Consider the following 24,196-nt stretch of genomic DNA (forward strand, 5'->3'; position numbering starts at 1 on the left):
GGCCAATGTGTTTACATTCAAGTGCTCTGTATGTTTATAAAGGTTTTCTGGAAACAAAACCTTCAACTGGAAGATCAGACATTGCAGTAGGCCCTAAGTGAGACAGGGCAGCATTTTCTCCACGCAGATGTAGGAATGGCCTGGTCTGCTCCTGCTGGAAGGCGGTGTCACCTTGCTTTGGTTTTTATGTCCTTCTAGTCCCCGTGTCTGCAGGAGTGTGCCTGCAGGAGTGTGCCACGGTCCCATGATAGACAGAATCATTATGTCCTGACACCAAAAGACAGGATGGAAAGGATGAAAAACATAACAGTTATATTAATAGCAATTTGGAGAGCTTAATGGTTTAGGAGACAAATCCAAGTAAGATCATGGACTTCCCTGGTGGTTCAGTGGTAAAGAATCCACCTGCCAATGCCAGAGATGGCAGGTTCAATCTCTGGGTTTTGGGAAGATCCTCTGGAGTAGGATATGGCCACCCACTCTAGTATCCCTGCCTGGGAAATTCCATGGACAGAGGAGCCTGGTGGGTGCGGTCCATGGGGTCATGAAAGAGTTGGACCTGACTTAGTGACTAAACAACAAGTAAGATCACATATTTGGTAGTCCTCCCTTGGGGGAAGAGTGAGGGGTTAGAAGCAGTTCTAGGTGCTGTCTTTATGGTTTCTCCACTCCCAGGGGATGGCCAGGGCTAGGTATCCCTTCCACCAGCTCTTCTATTGAAGGCATTTTGTCTAGAAAACTCTTATGGCTCCAGGCTTCTTAAGAACTTATGACTTCTGCTACAGTGGCCCAAAGTGAGCCCATGAGATAAGAGTAGGGGGTGGATGGGAGCTGTGTGTGTCCAGGCTGGCTCAGTAGAGGAGACATGAATTCAGAGCATGCCATGGTAGGGACAATGAGTGTGTTTTGCTAGGAGTGGTTGCTGCCCTCTCTCTCAGACTACGGAGCACTCATTCATTGGATGAATGAGGTACCACCATTGAGAAGTGTCTCATGCCGCCCAGAGGAATACCTTCAGTGGAAGGCACCAGACTGTTCTTGAGGATGGGGGACACCTAAGAGGCCTTCTTCCAGTTTCTGACCTGTTCCTGCTTTCTTACCTGAGTATACCCAGTTACAGGTGAGACCAGCACAGTTGTGACAAGGGGCTGTGTATCCAGGCCCAAGCAATCTTCATGACTGTCAAGGCCTCTATTCTGTACCAGCCCCAGAGGCACTGGACTGAGAGGGAGTCCCTAAGCCAACAAAGCCATCACCACATCAACACCTAACTTCTTGACACGTTTCATGTATGATCACCAACCTGTGGACTTTCAGGGACGCAGGACTCAGCCCCACATCCACGCACCCCTGCCTGAGCTTCTGAACTTGTTGGGGGCCAGCCCCATAGTGAAAGGAGACAGGCCTCATCCTAGGGAGGCCCTGAGGCCTGGGAAGAAGTCCTCAGCCAAGGTGTTGCTCTAGTGAGATGCCCTTGCCCCGGACCTTGAATTGTTCCCTCCTCTGTTCAGAAGGATAAACTGGAGAGAGGAATTCATGACTCTGAGTAGGAGAAAAGTGAACATTTAATGCCACCATAGGTTGATTCTTTTTAAACACCAGATTCTTTTTCGACAACATTTTACACCTCATATGCCACAAAAAGTCAGAGATCGTTAGCCAGCAAACAATGTCTTCACACTGGAAATGGCACACAGCTTAATGAAATCATGTCACCAGTTTTTGAGAACTTTCATTTCCAGACTGTTCTCTAGGTAGCCTGCTCACGTTTTATCAAGATCAAGCCAACAGTTAACTCTTTTATCACTATGTGAAGGCCCGTACACAAAAACAGCCTGTTTGCGAATAGGCTGCTGGGACCTACCCAAGTACAGAATAGTTGAATTTCTGGCTTTCAACAAATTTTATTAAAAGTTTTTAACAGCAAACACTTGTAAGCTAAGAACTTCATTTTTTAAATGGCACCAATCTTTTATCCAAATAGTGAATTTAACACAATGACATTAAATACCACCATTGAATTTAAAAAGAGATTTTATGAATTTGTTTATGAATTTGCTGTTTCTGACACAATAAATGCACTTGGGCAGGTCTTGTCTCCAATCTTCACACTGGCCCATTTCTACAGATTAGCATATTTATATACACATACATACATGACTAGAGCTGAAGGAACCACAAAGATCATTTAGCACACTGTCTTCATTTTACAGATTAGAAAACTGTGTTCCAGAAAAGTTGGGTTATATATCCAAGGCCATAGGACTATGGTCAAAACTGGAGTTCGAACTCAGGTTTTCTGTCCTATGTTCTTCCACCATGTCACATACCCTCTGTACACATGCATCCGTATACGCCCCCGTGCACACACACACGTCAGTCCCTCGGTGTGGTGGGTGTCCACATATCACACACCTGGTACAACAGCACCTTTGTGGGCAGAGTCCAAGAGGCCGGACTCAGATCCCGGTTCTGCTATAAAACTACTCTGTGAACTTGGGCCAGTCATTGGCTATTGACTTCAGTTTCTTCATCTAAAATGATTACCCCCAGCTCCAATACAGAGCTTTCATCTCTTCAAAGCACTTCCCATACCTTTCTCTTTACACTATCCCAGAAGGGCAGCTAATATAACCCCCGATCTTCCATCGGCGAGCCACAGGCCCAGCAAAGTGAAGCAACTTGCTCAAGGTTGCATAGCGAGTGAGGAAACCAGACCTGGAGACCGGCTTCCTTACCCCAAGCTCAAGGCTTTTTCTCCTAGGTTTAGCTGCCTCTCAAATGAGACTACTGACCCCCCCAGTCCCTCCCAGCCTCTCGGGGATCCAGGGAGGGGACAAGATGCCTTAAGTATTATGGGTTTTAAGACTCACTAAAGTGCTTTGGTTTCTCCAGAAAAGAACATGTACTATATATATATATATATCTCCAAGGTATCTCCAAGCTAAGGAATTTTGGGTTCCTTTTCCAAACCCCCTTCAGGAATACCGGGGGTGCTGAGGTTTCTCAGGGAAATGTGGGAACCTAATACTGTCTGCACTTTTCAGAAATTTAGTGTGGGACCAGCACGAAGAGGCTGGATCCTCTCTCACTAAGGCCCATGGAGGCTGCTTTCCAAGTCCATTATCATCATGTTCAAAGGGAAAGCATCTTTTCTCTTTCAGCTACTTACTTGCTATAGAAACAAACTACATTTTGAACTAAGTCCTGTACTTTGAGGATTGGAGCCTAGTCCCTGTTCTCCTGATTGATTTCTCTTTCCTTCCTGGTACCTGTGTCTCTGTTAATGAGGTGAATAAATAGCCATAGGCAGATCCACCAAACTTACACTTTGATACATAGCACTTGGATAGCATTTCCAACCATGATGTATAAATAATATAAAACATGAGCAATGCTACAAAACAACAGCCCGAGTTTACAAATAAATTGTAACTTCTTCATAAAGTGAATATGACAATGTGGGGTGTTGATAAGCAGTATGGGGAATAAAACAGTGAGCCTCTTTCATTTTGAAGGTAATTTCTCTATCTATATAAAATAGATGTGCATGGGCCCGCACTTCAGGACTCACCCTAATACACACACAGATGCTGGGAAATGCATTTAGAGGATATTAATTATATGCACTGAAGCCTTGATACCACCTCAAGCACCACTGTGTCTCTGATATTATGACATCATCTCTGGTTCTGAGTGGGGCCACCCAAAAGCAGAATGTGTTTGTCTAGGGATGTGATAAGTAGCTTCTAAAATTTTGCAAAAAAAGTTTGTTTGTTTGTTTTTTTTTGAGACGATGAGTCTCTCCTGGATTAGAATGATGCTTTTATCTGGAAACGATGAACAGTTTGGAACAGGTATGTATTTTTTCAGGAAGATTGCTAAGTGACACAATTTGCGAGTTTTTACCCAGAAATGTTGACAGATCTTTGCTGGAGGAAGAGAAAGAGAGGTTAGAATCCAAAGGAACACTATATTCTACCACCTTGTCCTCCCACTAACCCCCCCACCCCCCAAAAAACTGAGACCATTTGCTGGTCTCAGTGAAACTGAGTGTCAGTTTTGCTTCATTGGGCACTCAGAAAAGTGGGCTGCACTGGCCTCCCTTAGGCAGTCATGCCTCAGGGTGCCAGTGCTGAAGAGCGTCCTCTATGAGGGAAGATGGGCAGTATTGCCTGGGTGGGGGCAGCAATCAGGCCCCAGGACCAGTGCCAATGGATGGTTTATCCAGCATCAACTTGTCAAGAACAGGGATTTCAACATGTTTCTTACAGGCATGGTTTCAGGGTTTAAAATACATTGCCTTTAAAAGTGAGGAAACCTTTTAATACACGCTCTACGAGTGGGGCTAATATTCCAGCAGGAAAAGCACAATGAGTAAACTCATGAATTCTTCTGGTTTCCATTTTGAAATAACTCATCTTTAGTAATGTCTGTGACGGCCCAAACCCTTTATGGCACAGGGAATTTAGACACATTCATCACATTGTTATTCGTGGCAGGAGCCCTGATTACACATCAGCGGTGGCCAATGACACAACTGTGTGGAGAGGGAGCTTAACAAAAGCCCAGGCTCTTGCAGGTTCTACCTCCATCCCAAGAAACCCAGGTCAGACAGCTGCTTTTGAATAGTAACACCTGTGATAAAGGCTGACGGAGTAACCAAAAGTCATGATCAGCACCTGAAGCCCATAAACGGCCTCTTGCTCAAAATGAACAGAAATCTGAGAACCAGTACAAGATACATATGTATGTGTCAGACTATTTGAACCACAGCCCTGGATAGTTTCTGTGGCTACAATGAAGTCACTGCCACCTTCCAGGAACACAGACTTCAAGTTTAAGACTAATTTATGACAAATGGCCAGATTCCTGCCTGCTGAATTCCCCACTCTGGGCTGCATAGCGTTTTATCGCAGCTTTCTTCTCTCCCCAGTTTGGGATCTCTTGTATGCACCCCACCTGAGTCAACACAGGACCAACCTCTGCCTCCGCATCTCAAACTCCCCAGCTTCAGAATAGCCACTGCACAGAAAACAACAGATGGGGTGTTTCAATTTCAAGTCTGGAAGAGATGAAAGTTAGCGACAGCTTCCCCATGATGGAGAGGGGAATTCACGGATGAGAAGATCAAAGGTTCCAGCTCTCAGGTGGGGCTTGAAAGCCCAGGATAAAGCAAACATGAAACACCATCCTCTGTGGCAACATGAAACACCATCATGAGATGCACTATGGATTTACTCCGAGGGAACAACGTCGCTATTCCCCTTTTGGGCTCTGAGTTTTGTGCTAATGCTTCCACCTCACACTGAGCTCAACTTTGGAGAGGGAAGATAGTTTCAGACAAAGAAGGCTTCTAAATGTTAATTTCAAGTAAATATTTTTCTGGGCCTTTCATTTGTGGATAATAAAATGGAATAATGGGTTCTTTGACATTCTCTTTGCCTTCCTAGTTAACTGTCATAAAAACCACAAGGGGACCTGGACCATTTCACATTTGGTCATTGAATGAAGCTGTTCTTCAGGTACTAGAACTGCTTCATGACAGCTGATCAGCTGTACAATCAACTGATAGAACCAGGAACACTCAATAGCATGAAATTCATGATTTCTTCACAGAGTTCATAAACACTTGGTATGTTGTTTGTAGCTGACTTAGGTCAGAAAAGAAAAAAAAAGGAAAAAGTCAGAATGAACAACCTCCATGCCAAGTTGTTCTCCTACACCATGACTAACAGCGTTCTGTGAGAAGTTCAGTGGTGTGGCATTTTAAGAGCCCAATCTGACTTGTCAAGAGAGCTCTTGGTTTTATTCAACCCTTTGCTATCTCACAAAATTGTTACATATAAAGCAGGTTTAGGCAGGATGCAAACTGAAGGCCATTACCCCTAGGAAAGATTTCACTGATCAAGACTTGAAATTCCTGTAGGTATTTATACTTAGTCTCATTCAGGAAAGGCACAAGGGCCCCATGATGGCCTGTTAAGGAACTCAGCTCAGTGAAGTAACCTGTGGGGAAGATACGGCCAGGGCAAAAGCTAAGGACATTGATTACTAATCAAGTGTGTATGTTTCCAACAAAGAGAAAGATACCTTTGACAGTCCTTCAATCAAAGGCTTTCCATGAAATGATGGTATATTTCAAGCCAGCAACCAAAGGGATGCCGAGTGGAAAACCCAAACAAATTCAACAGACTGACATCTCTTGGGGTCCAGACACTTCCATTAGGCTGCTCTTTAACAAATTCATTTACGGAAGTGCAGAGACGAGAGCATACCCAGCCCCAGAACCATGGGGCTGCCCTGCAGAATGGGGTTAGGGTGGGGGAGGCCTGCCTCTCCCAAGGTGACTTGTTAAAACTGGAGGGGGAGACCATCCATTCTGCAGTAACATTTCACTATATTTTAGCCCGTGTTGGCTATCAGATGGAGCACAGCTTCTGTGTACACAGTGCCATAGGAGTGAGTTTGAATTGAACATAAAGCCAGAGAGAAGCTGGCTCCTAGTCTAGGGGGTTGTCTGTGCCCTGTTCTGACCAGTAAAGGGCTGCACTATGAAGCTCATAAGACTTCGGTTCCCACTTACTGAGTTCAACTGAGCTTTGCCAGTTGTTTAGCCAGCTATGCTGGGCTGCATGTGTACAAAGGAGCACTGAAAAAGAAATGCAATTGTTCTTTTTCCTTGGGGAGCAGTTGGGGCTGAGGAGTCGGTTAGCCAGGACTGCCTCGCCTGGAAATAAATTCATGAAGTTATGCTGCATTTGAGGTCAAAAAGAACAGTACTCTGGAAAATCCTGGGCACCTCTATCAATGGCCTGGCTAGAAGGGCCTGGGAGAAGGCCCTGACTGGAAGGTAGGTAAACACCCTGCTGTTGCACAGCTGTTATTAGATAATCCCTGGAGCACTCTATGCTTTGGGTTTCCATCACTAAAATGGGTATACTAATCCCTAAGGGAATTGTGGCAGAGATGAACATCTCAGTTTGAGAATAAAGTCCAAAGTTCCTGGGGTCAAGCCTTGTATACCCACATGCATGAAACCCTGGGCCCCACAGGTATGTGATGTATGACCGAAAACCTTTCTCTGCCTTCAGGTGTCAAGGTTGAGCAGACAGACCTGGTCCTTTCTTGGGATGGAGGCTTTGGTTCAAAAGGACTGGAACTTCTTGCATTAAACAGCACTCTGGACAATAGAAAAGTTGTGTAACCCGCCCCCCCCCCCCCCACTCCTTGTTCTGGACTAATACTACTTCGGTCTCTGAGCATCTACAAGTCCAAGAAGGTCTCCAGACTGGGAAAAATCCTCTGCTCTAATAAATCTGCAAAACTGGGGAACAAAAAAATATGGCTCTGTTGAACTGGTTCAAGTGTTCTTTAGATCCAGAATCTTTGGAATAAAAATATGAAAAATGTTGCTGAGGACCCCAGCTTCATGGGTAAAGGAACCAGTCTTACGTGCCTCAGTACATGTAAAAAGTCAGATATGACTGAGTAACTGAATTGAACTGACATGACTCAGGACTTGGAGGGAAAACTATTCGGCACAAACATCCCACTCAAAGGGTAAGGAGGGCCAGGGTCATAGAGGCTCCTTTTCCCCTGAAGACGCACCCATTTCTCTCAAGCTCACGTGCACCTGCTCCATAATCGACCTCCAAGTCTGCCCTCTGACCCTGCCACTGGTGGGAGGTGGCAATGAGCATCACCTGCAGTTCCAACCATCCCTGGAAACACACTGGCTTGGGCCCAGAAGTCTCTAGCTTTTGTTTGTGTGGCCTTCCCAGCAGAACCATAGCAGACAGTTAACATTTATTCATATGCAATACTGATTAGGAAAGAGCGCTACAAACACAACTTACTTAGAAATAGCAAGTCAGAAATAGGCTAAAACACCAAGAGAAAACGAGCTGTAAATACATTGCAAAAATGTGTTTGATTTTTCTTTTTTGTTCATGTTGTTGTTTTCATCTTGACTAGCACCATCTGTACACAAGAAAGTATGAACATAAACGTTTGGATAATAACAAAGATTTGCAAGGCACTTAATCAGTCATTCGGGGAAACCTGTTGTTGTTTTGTTTTAGCTTTCCACAACAATCCCACGTCCACTCTCCCCTTTTCTCACAAACCAGTAGAAGAGGGCGGTCTCTTTTGCCAGCAGTTCTTATGTACAAACAAGTTCTTCAAAGTTCCTCAAAGTGCTTTTTCAGTCTCACGGGGGCTTCCACGTCCCTTGGGCTTCCCATCATTCGCTCCTCTCCTGCGTGTCTGGTGTCTGCACCGTCCCTACAGAAAACAAAAGAAAAACTCGCCTTCCGCTCCACGCTCACTCCAGACTTGCCTCCAACCTTCGTCCTCCTTCTGTGGTCTCTGAGCGGCGCCGGCCCTGAGGGCTGGCCCAGCGCAGCTGCCTGCGGCTCGGGAGTGAGGGCCGGGCCGGGCGGCGGCTCCCATCAGCGGCGCCGGGAGGTGATGTCAAAGCAGGTGATCATCATGAGGTGCGCCTTGCAGAAGTTGACGCGGCTCTCCAGGCGCTCCGTCACGCACTCCAGCGCTTCCAGGTACTCCAGGGAATCCAGCTCCAGAACCTGCTCCAAGTCAACTGCAAAGAAGGAGAAGCCCGATGGGGACGCGCCGCCTGCAGGGAAGGGAGACCGGACAGCTCGGCCCCGAGGCTGCTGCGCCTGCGCCTGGAGGTCTTAGCACCGATGTGCCCTCGACCCTCCGCAGCTCTCAAGTCGGGAACAGAACCCTTTGCTACTTGCAACTGTACTGGGGCCCTCCGTTCTAATGTTAACACTAGACCCCCGACATTTAATTGAGGCTCTCTGTGTGTGCTAAGTTGCTTCAGTCTTATCCGACTTTTTGCTACTCCAGGCTTCTCTGTCCATGGAATTTTCCAGGCAAGAATACTGAAGTGGGTTGCCGGTTCCTTCTCCAGGGGATCGTCCCCATCCAGGGATCTGAACCCTGTGGTTCCTCGGTGGTAAACAGCCCACCTGCAATGCAGGAGACATTAGAGATGAGGGTTCAATCCCTGGGTGGGGAAGATCCGGTGGAGGTGGGCATGGCAACCCACTCCAGCATTCTTGCCTGGAGAATCCCCATGGACAGAGGCACCTAACAGGCTACTGTCCATAGGGCCGCAAAGAGTCGAACAACTTAGCATGCACGCACATGTTAATAACTAGATTCTTAGACTCACAAAGAACAGACTTGTATTTGCTTAGGGGCAGGGCGGTGAGGGAGGGAACTGGGAGTTTGGGATTAGCAGATACAAAGTATTATATATAGGATGAATAAACAGCAAGATCCTACTGTATAGCACAGGGAATTCTATTCAATATCTTGTGATAAGCCATATGGAAAAAAGATGAAAATGTATATATATATATTTATATAAATGTATATATATGTGTGTGTGTGTGTGCATGCAACTGAATTATCTTGCTGTACTGCAGAAATTAGCACATTGTAAATCAACTATACTTTGATGAAAAATAATAATAATTACAATTCTTTGCTCAGAAGACAAGCAAGATTTAGGACCCAGATTCTGTCCCTAAAGTTCAGACCTGAACAGAGTTAAAAGTCTATTTCCTTCAGTTCCTCAAGGGCAATTATCTGAGGCCACCTCTCCTGCACCACTGGCCACTAGTTGGTCCAGCTGTGACGGGTAGGGCGGTGAGCTGCTGCAGAGTGTCCAGCATGGGGAGGACAGGCATGGACAGCAGCCAGGACAGTGGGGTGACCCTGCAATCCAAGGCAGTAGACCTGCACTTGACTCCTAAGAAGGCCACACCTAACCTTTGCTGGCACAGGGTCCTTGGAAGTTACACGCGAGTCATCCCTAGTCTGCCTACTTTCCTAACTAGAGTTGCTATGGAGAGTAGAACCAAAAAGAAACGATGAATGTGAATGTGGTTTGAGAACTGTAATGAGCTATCAGAAAACCTGGGGTGGAAATCAGGGCTAACTTCTTTTGTAGGGGAGTTAACAGAGCTCAGAGAAGGGATGTGTCCTGTTCAGGGTTACATAGTTAATAAGGACAGGGGCTCAGAATAAGGTGGAGGCTCCTGAATACCAGTCTAAAGTAAAAAAAACCCTCCCCACACCATAGCCACATCAGGCTATGTTATTGGATCATCTTGAAAGTGGCATCAGAATTAGGAAATTTGAAAAAAAAAAGGATCCCAGCACATATATTTCTATGCCAACACCCTGCCTATTATCCAGGGAATAGTCAGCATACAGCCTCATTGATTTTTTTTTTTTTTGGTCATTCTTGATTTTAATTCATCTTGAAGGGCCAATCTCTGTGCTTCTCCTTTCATGTGGCCTTCTGTTCATTACCTTTCTCAGCATAAAAAAAATCACTGATTCCTGACATGAACAAAGGCAAGAAGGAAGCAATTGTTTCCTGGAAGCATCTACATTTGTACCAATGTTTAAGCAGCTCACTTCCTGGGAAAAGTGTGACTTTGTAAGATGAAGACAATTGTCAAGGCTGCCTCAGGCATAAACAGCTCTCAAAAATGTTAATGAAAGGATAAAAAAGGAAGAAGAGGAGCTGTTGAATGGGTGCCCCTGGGATTCTGAAGTGCCAGAGGATTCATGGAAGAAGGAAAAGGGTGTGTACAGGTGGGAGAGACCAGCATTAGGCTCCAGGTTTATGCCGTGGCCAGACTTCAGCTAATGTCCTTGTTTGTGTCTTGTCTGCCCCAATACAGCTTAGAGGGAAATACCCTGGAGAGCAGGAGTTCGTGTCTCTGTCAGGATTTCTAACAAGGGCCCCCCCCCTGGTGCATCAAGCAACCAGGCACTGAGGAAATCAAATTCCTCAGCCCTTTGAGAACGGCTATTTTCATTAACTCTGATAATACAAACACTAATTACTACTAGATACTGAGCTTTCATCACAGGCAGGCCGTGTAGTAGCACTTGACCGACAGTAGCTCATTCACTCTCCCAACAACTCTATGAGATGGGCAGACCATTATGTTTCCCATCTGATGGTTAAGGAAATCAAGGCTCAGAGAGGTTAAGCCTCTTACCCGAGGTCTCACAGCCACACCCAGAGCGGCTCTGCATAACTGTGGCTGACACCACATGTGATATAATGCAACATGATAAGATGCATCATGATAACTGGCCCCAGTGTCCTGTCCTCCTATTGGTTTGTTTGATCTGCACATGAACCGATGAGGTACTCAAGGGTGATGTTATTGCTGCATCGTTATGGAAAGGAAGCCACCTGAAGACATGCTGTGAAAGTGGCAGGCACAGCTAGGAGGCTGGCAAATTCTGTCCTTTCCTCTTTGCTCAGGATCATTTCACCCAGTATTTTTCTTAAACCTCAGCTCCAGTCTCGACCTGTCATGCTCCCTGCACTGACCTGGGAATGCTGGGAAGAGGTGCTGTGACCTTCAGGGGTCAGTCATGAAGAGAGGGAGGCACAGGGAAAAGCTGGTGAGTTCGGAAAAAGAAAGGAGGGAAAGGAATTCTAGTGGAAGTAACACATTTTATTCGAGAGGCTAAGTTGTCCAGCATTGGGCCCCATATCATTGAAACAATTGGGACCAGATCTGAGCTTTATTTTGTGGTAAATGGAATGGTTAGGAACAAATAAATAAGAGACAATTGAATCCATCTTTCAAAGAGAGCAAAATTGTTCTGAATTGTTACTAGATGGTCGCTGTCATCCTGGGCTTTCTATTAAATGGAAATAACACTGCAAATGTTATTCTTTTCACTCAAAAATGTAGGTTTTTTTTTTTTTTCCTTTTTTGCTTTCTGGGTTCTTTGTGAGGCTTTTCTAGGATTGTACATTCTACCCTATTAAGAGCTCTATAAATTCTTGTCTATTTCAGGCTAGATATGCAATGTGATTTTGTGGCCTGGGAGCAGATTTGTAATATAGCCTTCATGTCTGGGTGATCGTCCACCACATGCAGGGGGAGAAAAAAATATCTCATTTTCAGGTGCTCTGGACTGAGACACACAAGAAATAATCTGGCAAGAGCAATGGTCACCACCCCACTGCCCCCTCCTGCCCATCTGCTCCCAGGAGAGTGGGATGGAGCTCAGGGAAGCTGTCTCCAGCCGATGGGCAGGGGTGGGGTTCAGACAGTATCTGTGTCCCTCAGCCTGATCTGTTTAGTGGGTGAACCCAGGAGTCATAGTGATGGGCCTTACATTCACTGAGCCACTTGTTAGGGTCTAGCATCAGATACTGTTTGGTCGTCTCCAGCTCCTTCATCAGCCATTCGTACTTGGCTCGGACCTCCGCGATTCTCTGCTGGCGATGCTCCAGAATTTTCAGTTTTGCGTTAAAACACATGACCTCCTAGGACACAGATAAGAGGGGAGGAAACAGGGACCTTCAGCTCCAATCCAGCCCACGCAACCTCTTCTGGAAAGGAATACTTCTGCTTATAGTCTGTGCAAGGAGGGCGCGGGGGCTCAGTTCTGATGCGCACGCACAGGACAGGACTATCACAGACTTATCTCAAATTTAGAAGGCGGTTGGCGTCCCAGGCTGGAGCCAGAAAGGCCCAGAGAGCCCACCAGCTCTCCCGGTCTGTGAACCTTCCACGTCTCCAGGTGGAGAAACAGGCGGCTCTCCTGAGGAGCTGGGTGCACAGGCCTGGCTGCCGGCAGGAGCCCTCGCCTCCCACCAGCGCGGAAGCCGCTGGGGGTCTCCGGGGCCTGCGCCCCGTCTCAAGCACTGCTCCCGGGGGGGCGGGGGGGCGACAAGGGGACCTGCGGGGGCGCGGGGTGGGGGAGGCTCACCTTGCTGCTGCCCCCTCGTCGCCGCTGCAGCCGCTCCACGTCGTCGATTTCATAGACTTTAATCTCAAAAGGTTCCCCAAGGCCCCTCTGGGTGCTGCGCAAGGGGCCGTCCACCCAGCGAACCCCCGCGCTATTGGTGGGTTTTCTCACGGGGGAGGGGGTGTCAAGGGACAGCGCCGGGATGAGCCTCCGTCTCTGGGACCCTAGGTACGGAATTAAGTCCACAGTTAATAGTTTTGAATTACTTTGAACATATTTTTTAATGCGAGGGGTGGGGGCGTGACAGCCCCCACCCCCGCCCCCACCACCCCTACCTGCGGCAGAGCTGTGTTTGAAATGCTCCCAAGTTCCTACCACTTCAGCATCCACTCCCTTTCATTGGCACTTGCCTTCATCTCCACAAGTTCAGAAGCCCCCACCTACCTCCCCACCTGTGGTCTCCCCGCTTAAAACACACAGGCTGCAGGACACTAGAACTGAGAGCCACTCTGGCTACACCCTCAGCATGGACATATAATATCCATGATAATATCACATGGAGTATTTTCATTGCCCTAAAAACCCTCTACACCAGACTTTTACATGAGAAATCAATCTTATATTGTTATTGGGTTTTCTGTCATAGACAAGTCTAGTATCTAATCTAATTCTCACAGAAAGGTAAAAAAGACTTCAATAACTTGCCCAAAGTCTCAGTGTTACCTTATTTAAAAAAACCCATTGCCCACATTCTCCACCAAAATAAAAAAATCAGATAATAAATGATCTTCCCAAAGATGGGTTATGATTAAACACCACAGAACTTGGCCCAGAGTAGGTTGTGGTGACTGAGGATGGACAGGTGGAGTGGTACTGCAGACCAGGATGAAGACCACAGGCATGGATGGTGACATCTCAGGATGCTGTCACTGCCTGTATTCTGCTTCATGGTTACGATCTTACCTGTATCCTGTTTGTTAAACATCGTATATTTTACCCCGAGTCTGAGTGGAGGGAATCTGTTTGTGAACTGGGAAACCAACGGTGGCCTCCCTGTGAAATGAGTTTGATTGCTGGGTCTACAGCGAGAAGCCACTGTCATCCTTGTGGACTTTCTTGAAAAATTGACCCAATAAGCATCTGGCTCCAAAGTTTGCCCACCTCTTGGATTTTTGATACTCTTTAGCTGCTGGTGTCTGTATTGCATTTGTGGTATTTGCTTGCAGTGCCCCTCGATATCTGGGACCCCAGAGATATCTGGGAAGAGGGGTGGACCAATATTGTAAGGGTCGAGCAGAATATGTAGGGGTGAGTTGGCACTGTTATGCCATTTAAGATGGCTGTTCTCTTGCTTTCTACGCATCCCCTGTTTAACCAGTCCCGGCTTCATTCACATGACTATCCAATCCTCTTAATTCTAGGGCTTAATCAATCCCTGGTAACCAATGAGACCACCTGACGTCAACTGTGCCTATAAATGGTAGCCTTCTCCCCTGAATGGTGACAACTGCTGCCGTGTCCTGCCTGCCGCACAAGGTGGGATGTAACTCCAGGACTCTTTGTGTAAGATCCCCTGTCCCTAAACTGTTGATGTCTCTGTTGTTGTCTCCCAGCTCTTTCTTCCGTCTGGGCCAACTACAAGGTTTGCAGGCCTGTGGGGTGCAGCCCAACACATACCATGCAGATTTGAGCCCTAAGAGGCAGGTCTCTAGAGGATTATAAAAAGCAATCACGAAAGGACTGTCAGGATGGGGGGCCCCAATGCACCAAGCACCACTTTTTTTTGGTTACTGGTGGCATGAGTGAGTGAAACCATGGCCTGGCTTCTGAGGATGGGGTCTAATCTTTTCACCCACATCTGAAGTGGATCTAGCTTCCTGCTTTGGGTGACTACCAGGTTTGTCCCCCTAGCTCTGGCCCCTCTCCCGGTAGGAGGCTGCAGGCCTGGCCTCCTGGAAGCGAAGCCTAGTGCCGCCTCAAACAGCTGCATCTCCTGAGGCATACACCCACCTGGCACCTTCTTTCGCCAGGACCAGACATTAGGAAGCTTGCTTTCTCCTGGAAGAAGGATGGTTGGGAAACATGACACCATCTTGTTTGAAGCTGAAGGGAGCCTGATCTAATTTAACTCAGAATGGATATGTGGTCCCTCCTGCATCTGAGGGAAGACAATGGAGTCTGCGGGAAGCCTTGGCTAGCTGCACACAGAGTCTGAGCTGATTCTGCTTTGAGATAGAATGTGTGTCTGCGCCCAGTCACTCAGTCATGTCCGACTCTCTGTGACCCCATGAACTGTAGCCTACTGGGCTCCTCTGTCCATGGAATTCTTCAGGCAAGAATACTGGATTGGGTTGCTAGTCCCTTCTCCAGCAGATTGTCCCAACCCAGGGATCGAACCCGGGTCTCCTGCATTATAGGCAGATTCTTTACTGCCTGAGCTACCAGAGTGGATCTCATTAAAGTCAGATTTGAGTGAGAGTGAAGGAGGGCAAGAGAACATACACACCATAATATGGCAGCCCTGAGAATATGAAGGATACAAAGCACTGAGGCTTTTCTGGAGGCCCCAGGAGATGGGCTATATTGGCCAGTGGGCTGCTGTAGGGGGAAGCACTGGTCCTTATAGCACCATCCTCGTGGTGTTTGGGGAACTCTGGAGGAGTGAGTGCCCTCTCTCCCCCACCCTCCCTCCATCTTCCTCCCCGATTCCAGTTGGTTCTGCTTGTTGCATGCTGGGCCAGTGCGGCCTGTGTGACGTGATGACCCTCCCAAAGAGAAAGACACTGTAATTTTCTCCAACTTCAAGATATCCAGTGAATGTTAAGGAAAGCTTAAAATACCACAAGCTCAGAGAGAAAAAGAGCCAGAACTCTTTGAAATAGAACCAGGGGGCCGAGGCACAGGACAACCTTCTCACCAATGTAGGGAGGTAGGAATGTGAAAAGCTGCCACCTGCAGCTCCAGGTGGTGGCAGCCGTGGTGGTACAGCACTCAGGGCAGTAAGTGCCTGTTTAGAGTGCGGGTGAGCAGTCTTTCCTTCAGGAGACAACGAGGGACTCTAAACACAACCTTAACTTTCCCTACAGAGCATACTCTGTCCTCTAGGCTCCCTTGGTTTCATATCAAATCTCGTTTTGGGGGGGCCATATCTTTATGTTGTGTATGGATGCATGTGCAAACACACATGCATACACACACACTATCTTATGAAACTAGGAAGTGTCAACCACTGAAGATGTCAACCACGAAAGTGAATATCTATCTCCCTTACAATGGAAATGAACCAGCTGGTAGTTTGGGTTTTTTTCAATTGGTCTGATCATGCCAGCTGACTCTGAGCAAGCGGTTCTGCCTTTGAGGCTCAGCTCCAGTGAGACATGGCTGCTGCAGAACATGCATGGAGGCCAAAGAACACCAAGCATCAGTGGGAAGATGTTCAGCTCTCAGAGACAAGGAGAGTCTGAGCATCCTTCAGGTGGAGACTTGGCCCTCATTCCTCAGACTGCAAACACTTGTGATGGGACCCCTGGTAAGCCCTATTTTCTCAGTTGGATAATATATACTCAGCCCCTAGGGAGGTATATGTATGGGCATTGTGCATGCTGCAAGTCGCCTCAGTTGTGCCCAACTCTTTGCGACCCTATGGACCATAGTCTGCCAAGCTCCTCTGTCCATGGGGATTCTCCAGATAAGAATACTGGAGTAGGTTGCCATGCTCTCCTCCAGGGGATCTTCCTGACCCTGGGTTTGAGCCCATATCTCCTGTGGCTCCTATACTTCAGGTGGATTCTTTACCACTAGCACCATCTGGGAAGCTATATGGGCATCTCAGTGCACCCATCTCACTGGGTGCATGGGTCCAGACATTTCTGGGATGACTCTAAGAATCTGTTTATGCAAGAAAAAGGGGAGGAACTGAGGAGGCTCATGGGATGGGTGGTGTATCACTTATCTATCACTGTGTGACCAATTACCCTAAACCCAGCAGGTAAAAATAACAAATGTTGGTTCTCTCACACGTTCCTATGAAGCAGGGATCTGGGAGAGGCTGATGGAGCAGGTAGTTTTGGCTCAGGGTCTCTTGTGATCTGCAGTCAAGTTTTCAGCTCACGAGATGGGGCTGCCATCATCTGAAGGTTTGACTGTGGCTGAAGCATCCACTTCTAAGCTCATGTCGTGGCTCTTGGCAGAAGTTTCAGTGCATTGCCTGGTGGGCCTCTGCACAGGGCTATTTATGGCATGGCAGCTGGTCTACCCAGAGCAGGAAAGAGCAGCTCCAGTATCTTTCACAACCTAATCTTGAAAGTGACATAACCATCACTTTCATCTACCTTATTCAACTGGACACAGAGACCAATCCTAGTAGAGTATGGGAGGGGATGAATCAAGGGTGAGGCCAGGAGGCAGGGGTGCATTGGGGAACACCAAGGAGTCTCATTACCACAGATGGGAAAAAATCAGGTATTAGGGTCACTCTCTATTAGCCTCCTCATCTCTCCAGGGCACCCCATGAGATGAGCGCAGAGGTCACCCTGATTGGTGAGAGAAAAGTAAAGAAGCCTGAAAGGACAATGACATTTTACAGGGCTACAATAGCCTGGTAGAGATACTCTGAAGGCTAATTCCTGTTATCTTTTTTCCATGCTTTTTTGCATCTTCTCAACTTCCTCACCATGTCAATAAACTGCTCTCAGGGTGAGAAGTGAGTGCCCAGCGTCAGGTGAATTGCAGTCTAAGGGCTTCTCCTGTGTGTAGTGATTGGCTATCTTGGATTTTCTCAGAGTGCTGAACTTCACTTCAGTTCAGTCGCTCAGTTGTGTCTGATTTTGCGACCCCGTGGCAGCATGCCAGGCCTCCTTGTCCATCACCAACTCCTGGATTTAATCAAACTCAAGTCCACTGAGTTGGTGATACCATCCAACCATCTCATCCTCTGTTGTCCCCTTCTCCTCCCACCTTCAATCTTTCCCAGCGTCAGGATCTTTTCACATGAGTCAGTTCTTCGCATCAGGTGGCCAAAGTACTGGAGTTTCAGCTTCAGCATCAGTCCTTCCAATGAATATTCAAGATTGATCTCCTTTAGAATTGACTGCTTGGATCTCATTGCTGTCCAAGGGACTCTCAAGAGTCTTCTCCAACACCACAGTTCAAAAGCATCAATTCTTTGGCACTCAGCTTTCTTTATGGTCCAACTATCACATCCATACATGACCACTGGAAAAACCATAGCTTTTACTAGATGAACCTTTATTGACAATGTCTCTGCTTTTTTAATAAGTTGTCTAGGTTGGTCATAACTTTTCTTTCAAGGAGCAAGCGTCTTTTAATTTCATGGCTGCAGTCACCATCTGCAGTGATTTTGGAGCCCTCCAAAAATAAAGTCTGTCACTGTTTCCACTATTTTCCCATCTATTTGCCATAAAGTGATGGGACCAGATGCCATGATCTTAGTTTTCTGAGTCACACCCAGAAAACTAAGTCAAGGCAAATTTGGCCTTGGAGTACAGAATGAAGCAGGGCAAAGGCTAATAGTTTTGCCAAGAGAATGCACTGGTCATAGCAAACACCCTCTTCCAACAACACAAGAGAAGACTCTACACATGGACATCACCAGATGGTCAATACTGAAATCAGATTGATTATATTCTTTGCAGCTGGAGATAGAGAAGCTCTATACAGTCAGCAAAAACAAGACTGGGAGCTGACTGTGGCTCAGATCATGAACTCCTTATTGCCAAATTCAGACTTAAATTGAAGAAAGTAGGGAAAACCACTAGACCATTCAGGTATGACCTAGATCAAATCCCTTACGATTATACAGTGGAAATAGATTCAAGGGATTAGATCTGATAGACTGCCTGAAGAACTATGGAGAGAGGTTTGTTCTGAACTTGGTCACTGGTAAATCAGGTCCATGAATGAACTGATATCATCCAGAACTTGCACCCACTATTGAGGGGCCTCCCCGCCCCTCAGGTCTCCTCCAGAGGTACACTGGGAGTCTTACTTGGGGTGTGATGGGGAAAATTAAGGCCAGGGGCCAGGGGAATGTGGTCAGACCAGAGGAAATGGAGTTTAATGCTATGAAGGAAATTTCAGAGGAGAGATGGTGCCCTCACTCTGCTGGAAACAGCACAGGAAACAACGGTGCCGAAATGCCATATCATCACTTGGAAAGAACTGACCACAGGACTTTGATCTGTGTCCCCACAGAAATATGAGTTCTTGGGTTTTCGGCATGCTCTCAAGAAGATGCTTCCTGCTCTCCACTGAGCCCAGTGCCTGCCAGTGACCACTCTGTTCCTGGCTCCTGGAAGGTCGGGGAAGCATCCACTGAAGGAAGCTGTGGGGAAGCACCTTAGTCAGGCGATAGTGGTGCGGGGCCTGTCAGATGCAGCTGTCTGGTTTGGGATCACTCATCCTGAACCAACCTCCCCCCTGATGCCAGTGGGTCATCAGAAGGATTTCTTCTCTAGCACTCCCTGTTCATCAGCCCAGCACTCTGTATGGACATGGAGATGTCAAGTGTTAAAAAAAAAACACACAAAAACTCAAAACACTAAAGTTGATAAGTGCCAACAGTTTTGCTGCATGAAATGGCCCCAATTTGACCTGAAACCCCCGCTCCCCCAGCCACTCCAGGCTTGGCTGCCAGGTGCATGCATTTGGAAGGGCCCCCAAACCTGTCATGGCCCATCCCACCCTAGTCTCCACAGCTCTGATGACCCCAGTGAGGAGTCTGATGTCAGGCTTTCCATTTTTACCATCACTGAGTGCCGATAAAAGTGTCCACACTGAATCTAAAGATGCTGCTTCTTAGGTCAAGTGTCAGAAAACATAGGCGTTCCAAACGCCGAGGCCCACAACATGCCTTGGGGGACACACAGATGCCCACCCCGGCCATCCACAGAGAACCCGCCATATCAGCTTTCCTGCCATCACCCTCCATCTTCATTCTGACCCAGGGAATCATCACTAGGAAGACAGTGAGTCAAAAAGCAGAAAGCACCGATGCTGAAAGGCTGCTCAGGCATCAGCGATGAGGAGAGGGAGGGGAAAGATCAGTGAGCATGGATTTACTGACCAGCGAGAGCCAGCCAGCCCCTCAGGCCTCCCAGATGGATGCAGATGTGGCTGCATGGGCAGCTGTAGGGCTCGAACTGATGAGTGAGCTTGTCCCAGGCTGCAGAGGAGATGGGGAGATGGCCGGCCATGGACCTGTCCTCTGGGCAGAGCCCAGACCCCTCACATGCTCACTCAGCTCTGCACCCACCTCCGCCCACACTGCACTCTAAGGAGCTTCCTCAGTATCTTAGGGAGCCAGTTTTCTATTTTTTCCCAACTTACTGTCCAAAAGCCTGTCTTATTTGGAACCCTTTCTCATCTGTTTCTAGATGATGTCTCTTAGAAACACACTAGAAATCTTAAATTAGCTAGCAAGCCACTTGCCATAGCCCTGTTTCCATTAAGCTAGAGACCACCATGTTTCCTGAAATTCATTAACACAAAATAAGATTGCACCTGAGAACCGAATGGGCCACAGGGAGGGGACAGAGTGAAGCATGTTGCTCTAGGCCCTTGGAGGAGTAACCAGTCACAGATCCCGGTACAGAAGATCTATAAACTGAACCCATCAGTCAGTAATGTTTACTCAGCTCCCAGAGAAGAGAAGGCACGGTGTTTGGTGCTTAGAGTGGGAAAGAAAATAAGAGGTTAGGTTCAGTGTTTAAAACACGGGTCACCAGCAGGGCAAGCGATCAGAGGTACATAGAAAAGAACTCAGCTAACTTGTAGGACCACAATACCAGCAGGCCAACCAACCAATGAATCAATCAATGGGGTCCACCTGATTCATGGTAACCTGCACCAGCCCAGCGTCCAGGACTCAACAGGCTGAGTCAAGTGCTGAACAGGCCTCAAAGAAGCTCCTGCCAGGAAGGTCAAGCCCTGGGTGCATCTCGGAACTGACATGCTCCCTGGCTGGCTTCTCTCCTGGGCTTTCTGGATGCGGGGTCACACCACACCAGGGTTTGCTGCAGTGGAAATGAACTTCACTCAGACCTAACCTAATTTTCATATTTCCCCAGACAGCCTGAGAGACAAGTGGGGAGAAAGAAAGAAGCCAAGATGGTAACACACCAGGTGTGGGGTCAAGGGTCAGGAACTTGAGGAAGAAGAGAGAGAGAGTCAGGGAGGGACCACACGATGGGTGATATAAATGAGCTATCAGTGGAAAGCTGGGGCCTCAGATGGGGCCCAGCTGATGCAGCCACACCATACACTGCCCATCACTGATTCATATACTTTTAGCAACTGATTTTCAGTTGCTAACCTATGGACAGGTTGAACATTTGCTCCCTACCTGGACTGGCTGTCATAACTCTACTTCATGCCTAACAGTTACACCTACATGTCCATGCACCTATCACAGGGGGGCTGGCAAGGAACAGTGGAGGGACAGATGAAAATCCATCAACAGAAAGCAATCTACAGCTTCTGTCACCTTATGACACTCTCAACCAAGAACCTATAAATGACTCCCCATTGCCAGCTGCAATAATTCTTATCATAGTTGCCAGATGTTCAAGGAATAACTTGATCTGGGCTTACGTTTTCTGTTTATCATCACATCCATTAAGAATATTACCCTTGTTGAGTTAATCCCACTCTGTTGTCCATAAAACCATTCTCTTACTGCCCCAAGCATCTCAGCTGACAATGCCCTTTGTTCCAGCATGCTTCAAGGCCTGGCTCAATCCCAGTGTTTCCCTATAGCCTTCTTCAACTGCTCTGGGCCATCTTTGTCTAAATGTTTCCTCCCCTTAGCCCTCACTTCCTCACTCAGCACTTGGCAACACATCTTGGTTCCTGGTTCACTGTTCTCTGTTTCATGTTCTTTGTACTTGCTATCCAATGAGATTACATACTTCTCACAGTGGCTTGGTTTTCTATGCTGCCTGCCCCTTCCCAAACACACTTGCGACTTTCCTATCACCAAGCTCTAACAGCACAGAAGAGGTCTGATCAGTGTTTAACAATTTAAAAATAAATCCCATTGACCATGCATCATCTTAAGGAAAGGAAGTCATATTATCACCAATATTCTTTATGTTATTTGCATCATCTTATACAGTGTGAGCATAGAGAGACCGTGGTGGTTCTCTACCAACCCCTTCATTTTACTTTTTGAGAAAACCGAAGCCTAGAGAGTATAGTTATTCCGTAAATGCCACACAGCCCAAGACCCCAAGTCTCCTGCCTTTCTAGCTCAGCCTTCCCACTGCACCATGCCCATAGGAAAAGCCCAACTATGCTCACTGTCCACCAGCACGGATCTCCGGAATGGGAACTGGAAAGGTGGACCCATCGGGATGGTTGGTTTCTCCACTTGCACTACAAAGCACTCAAAGAGCTCAAGGTTATCTTCCTACTAATATATTTCTAGTTCGTTTTCACTAAGGAGATAACAAAAGAATTGAAGTTTTCCAAATTCGAAAGCAACCTCCACTAACAGATGACTGCTTGCCTCCCCTGCAGTTCCCAGCATCTCCAGTAACTGTAAAATCCAGCCATCGAGCTAGGAATTTCCTTTGAGGAGTTTTATGGCTTCTCTTAAAGAAGTTGCCTTTGATTTATGCTGATCATGTCTGACAGCCAGCATTTCTCTTAATAATAATCATGAATAAGCGAGACAAGGTCACCTCACATGCAGGGAGCATATCTCCACTGCCATATCCATTAGGGAGCCCAGGATCTACAGCAGCTGCTCACAGAGGTTTGATGCCCTCAGCACTCTCTATGAAATCCCATCTCTGGCACCCAGCCTGGTGCTTTGATTGTACACCAACAGCCAAACCTAATGAGAGACCTTCAGAGAACACATTTACAAACAGAGGCAGCACCAAGCAAGGACATGTGCAGGGCCTGTGGTCCACTTTCCAAGGAGTTACCTTAGTTTTTCTTCCCCTCTACTCCAGTGCAACAGACAAACCAAGCAATTCAAGTAAAAAAAAAAATAATAATAAAAGAGTAAAGCTATTGAAAGAATAAACTGGATAGGTAGATTCAAGATGCTGAATTAGAGTATGTGAAAGCACTCTGTAACACTCAGCACATTGCATATGTGCTATGTAAGCATAGAGCATATGTAAGCACATATGTAAGCACATAGCAAATGTCTCACAATATTCTGGATTTTGAAGACCAAGACTGGGTAGATTGTAATATTTTAATACATAAGGGTTATCAAACAAGTATTGGAAAGGCCAGACCTTTTTTTTTTTTTTGGCAAAGGCTCTGGCTTAAACTTTCTTATTATTTTTAGTAACCACTATCAATACATTTTAATGTTCTTGGCTCTGAAAATTGGACCCAGCAGTTGTCATGTCATACTGAATGGATTTCTGTTCTCCACTTGTATTACATGGGGTTCTACTCCCAGGTCTGGTGGTGAGATTCAGGGCCAAGGGCCTGATGTGGAGCACCATCAAAGTGAATCAAGGCCTGATGCACACAACACCTGGGAAATAAAAATGTTGGGATTCTGACAGCCATGATGACTCCCGAACATGCTGGGAGGCTAACATCCTCATGGCATTTCATGATCTGTGATGGGATGGGTGGATGGGGCAATCTATTAATACTTCATAAGGTCTAGAATTACAACATGACTCTGAGGTCCCTTGAAGTTTTGTTTTTGTTTTTGTTTTTTTTGAGGCAGACAAATGATTTATCTTGTGCACTGATCACAGTTCTTATATCTGAACTGGAATATTCCCGAATTTGTGCCTGTGCGGTGTGAGAATAGAAAAAAAGCAACCCTGGGGTTGAGAGAAAAAAACCTGAGAAGCAATTGCTGGCTGGAGCAGCTGCAGGAAAAAGGAGACCTTCCTTCTGGGTCTCATCTCATCTTTTAATTCCAAATGTGCTGGTGGCATCAATATTCCCCTGGGCAATGGTTTCTGAGAGCTCCAGGTTCCACAGAAGGACCACACTGTAGCTAAGGACAGGCTAGGAGGGCTGGACAACAGGCCACTCACACTTCAACCAAGGTGCAGAACTGTATGTGAGGCTCTGCAGGAGACAGCTTCATTACAAACGAGTCCTGCACTAAAGATGAGTAGGAGCAAGTTCTCTGAAGACCATTCAAGAGCAAAGATGAGTGGCCAAATTCTCAAGTAGCTACAGTTGTCCTTGGCTCCTTCTGTCTGCTCTCTGTCCCTTTCTCTTTTTACTGACCTTTCACCTCACCTACCCTGTGGCCACCTGGGCCATCAGCTCTGACCTAAGTCCTCTTCTCCTTGCCCACCATAACTTACTATCACATGTTCCCCCAAACTCCAATGAACAAATCAGTGGCCTTTATACACAGCAGTTCCTCCAGAGGACTTATTTGTCTTTTGATGGGAGATTCCTGGACATAGCA

At 46.9% G+C, this 24,196-nt stretch overlaps 1 protein-coding gene across 1 annotated transcript in view; it reads right to left on the minus strand.

Annotated features, from left to right (window-relative positions):
- Positions 1–1,547: 1,547 nt before the first annotated feature.
- KIF26B (kinesin family member 26B) overlaps positions 1,548–24,196 on the minus strand; it is a 506,912-nt gene continuing 484,263 nt past the window's right edge. Inside the window, exons 13-15 of the mRNA XM_043923976.1 lie at positions 12,793–12,995; positions 12,196–12,346; positions 1,548–8,602 (exon numbers count right to left, since the gene is read on the minus strand). Coding sequence (XP_043779911.1) covers positions 8,454–8,602; positions 12,196–12,346; positions 12,793–12,995 — 503 coding nt within the window. The 3' untranslated portion in view covers positions 1,548–8,453. The remainder of the gene's footprint in view (positions 8,603–12,195; positions 12,347–12,792; positions 12,996–24,196) is intronic.

This window comes from Cervus elaphus, chromosome 14, assembly GCF_910594005.1.
Source record: "Cervus elaphus chromosome 14, mCerEla1.1, whole genome shotgun sequence".
NCBI lineage: Eukaryota > Metazoa > Chordata > Mammalia > Artiodactyla > Cervidae > Cervus > Cervus elaphus.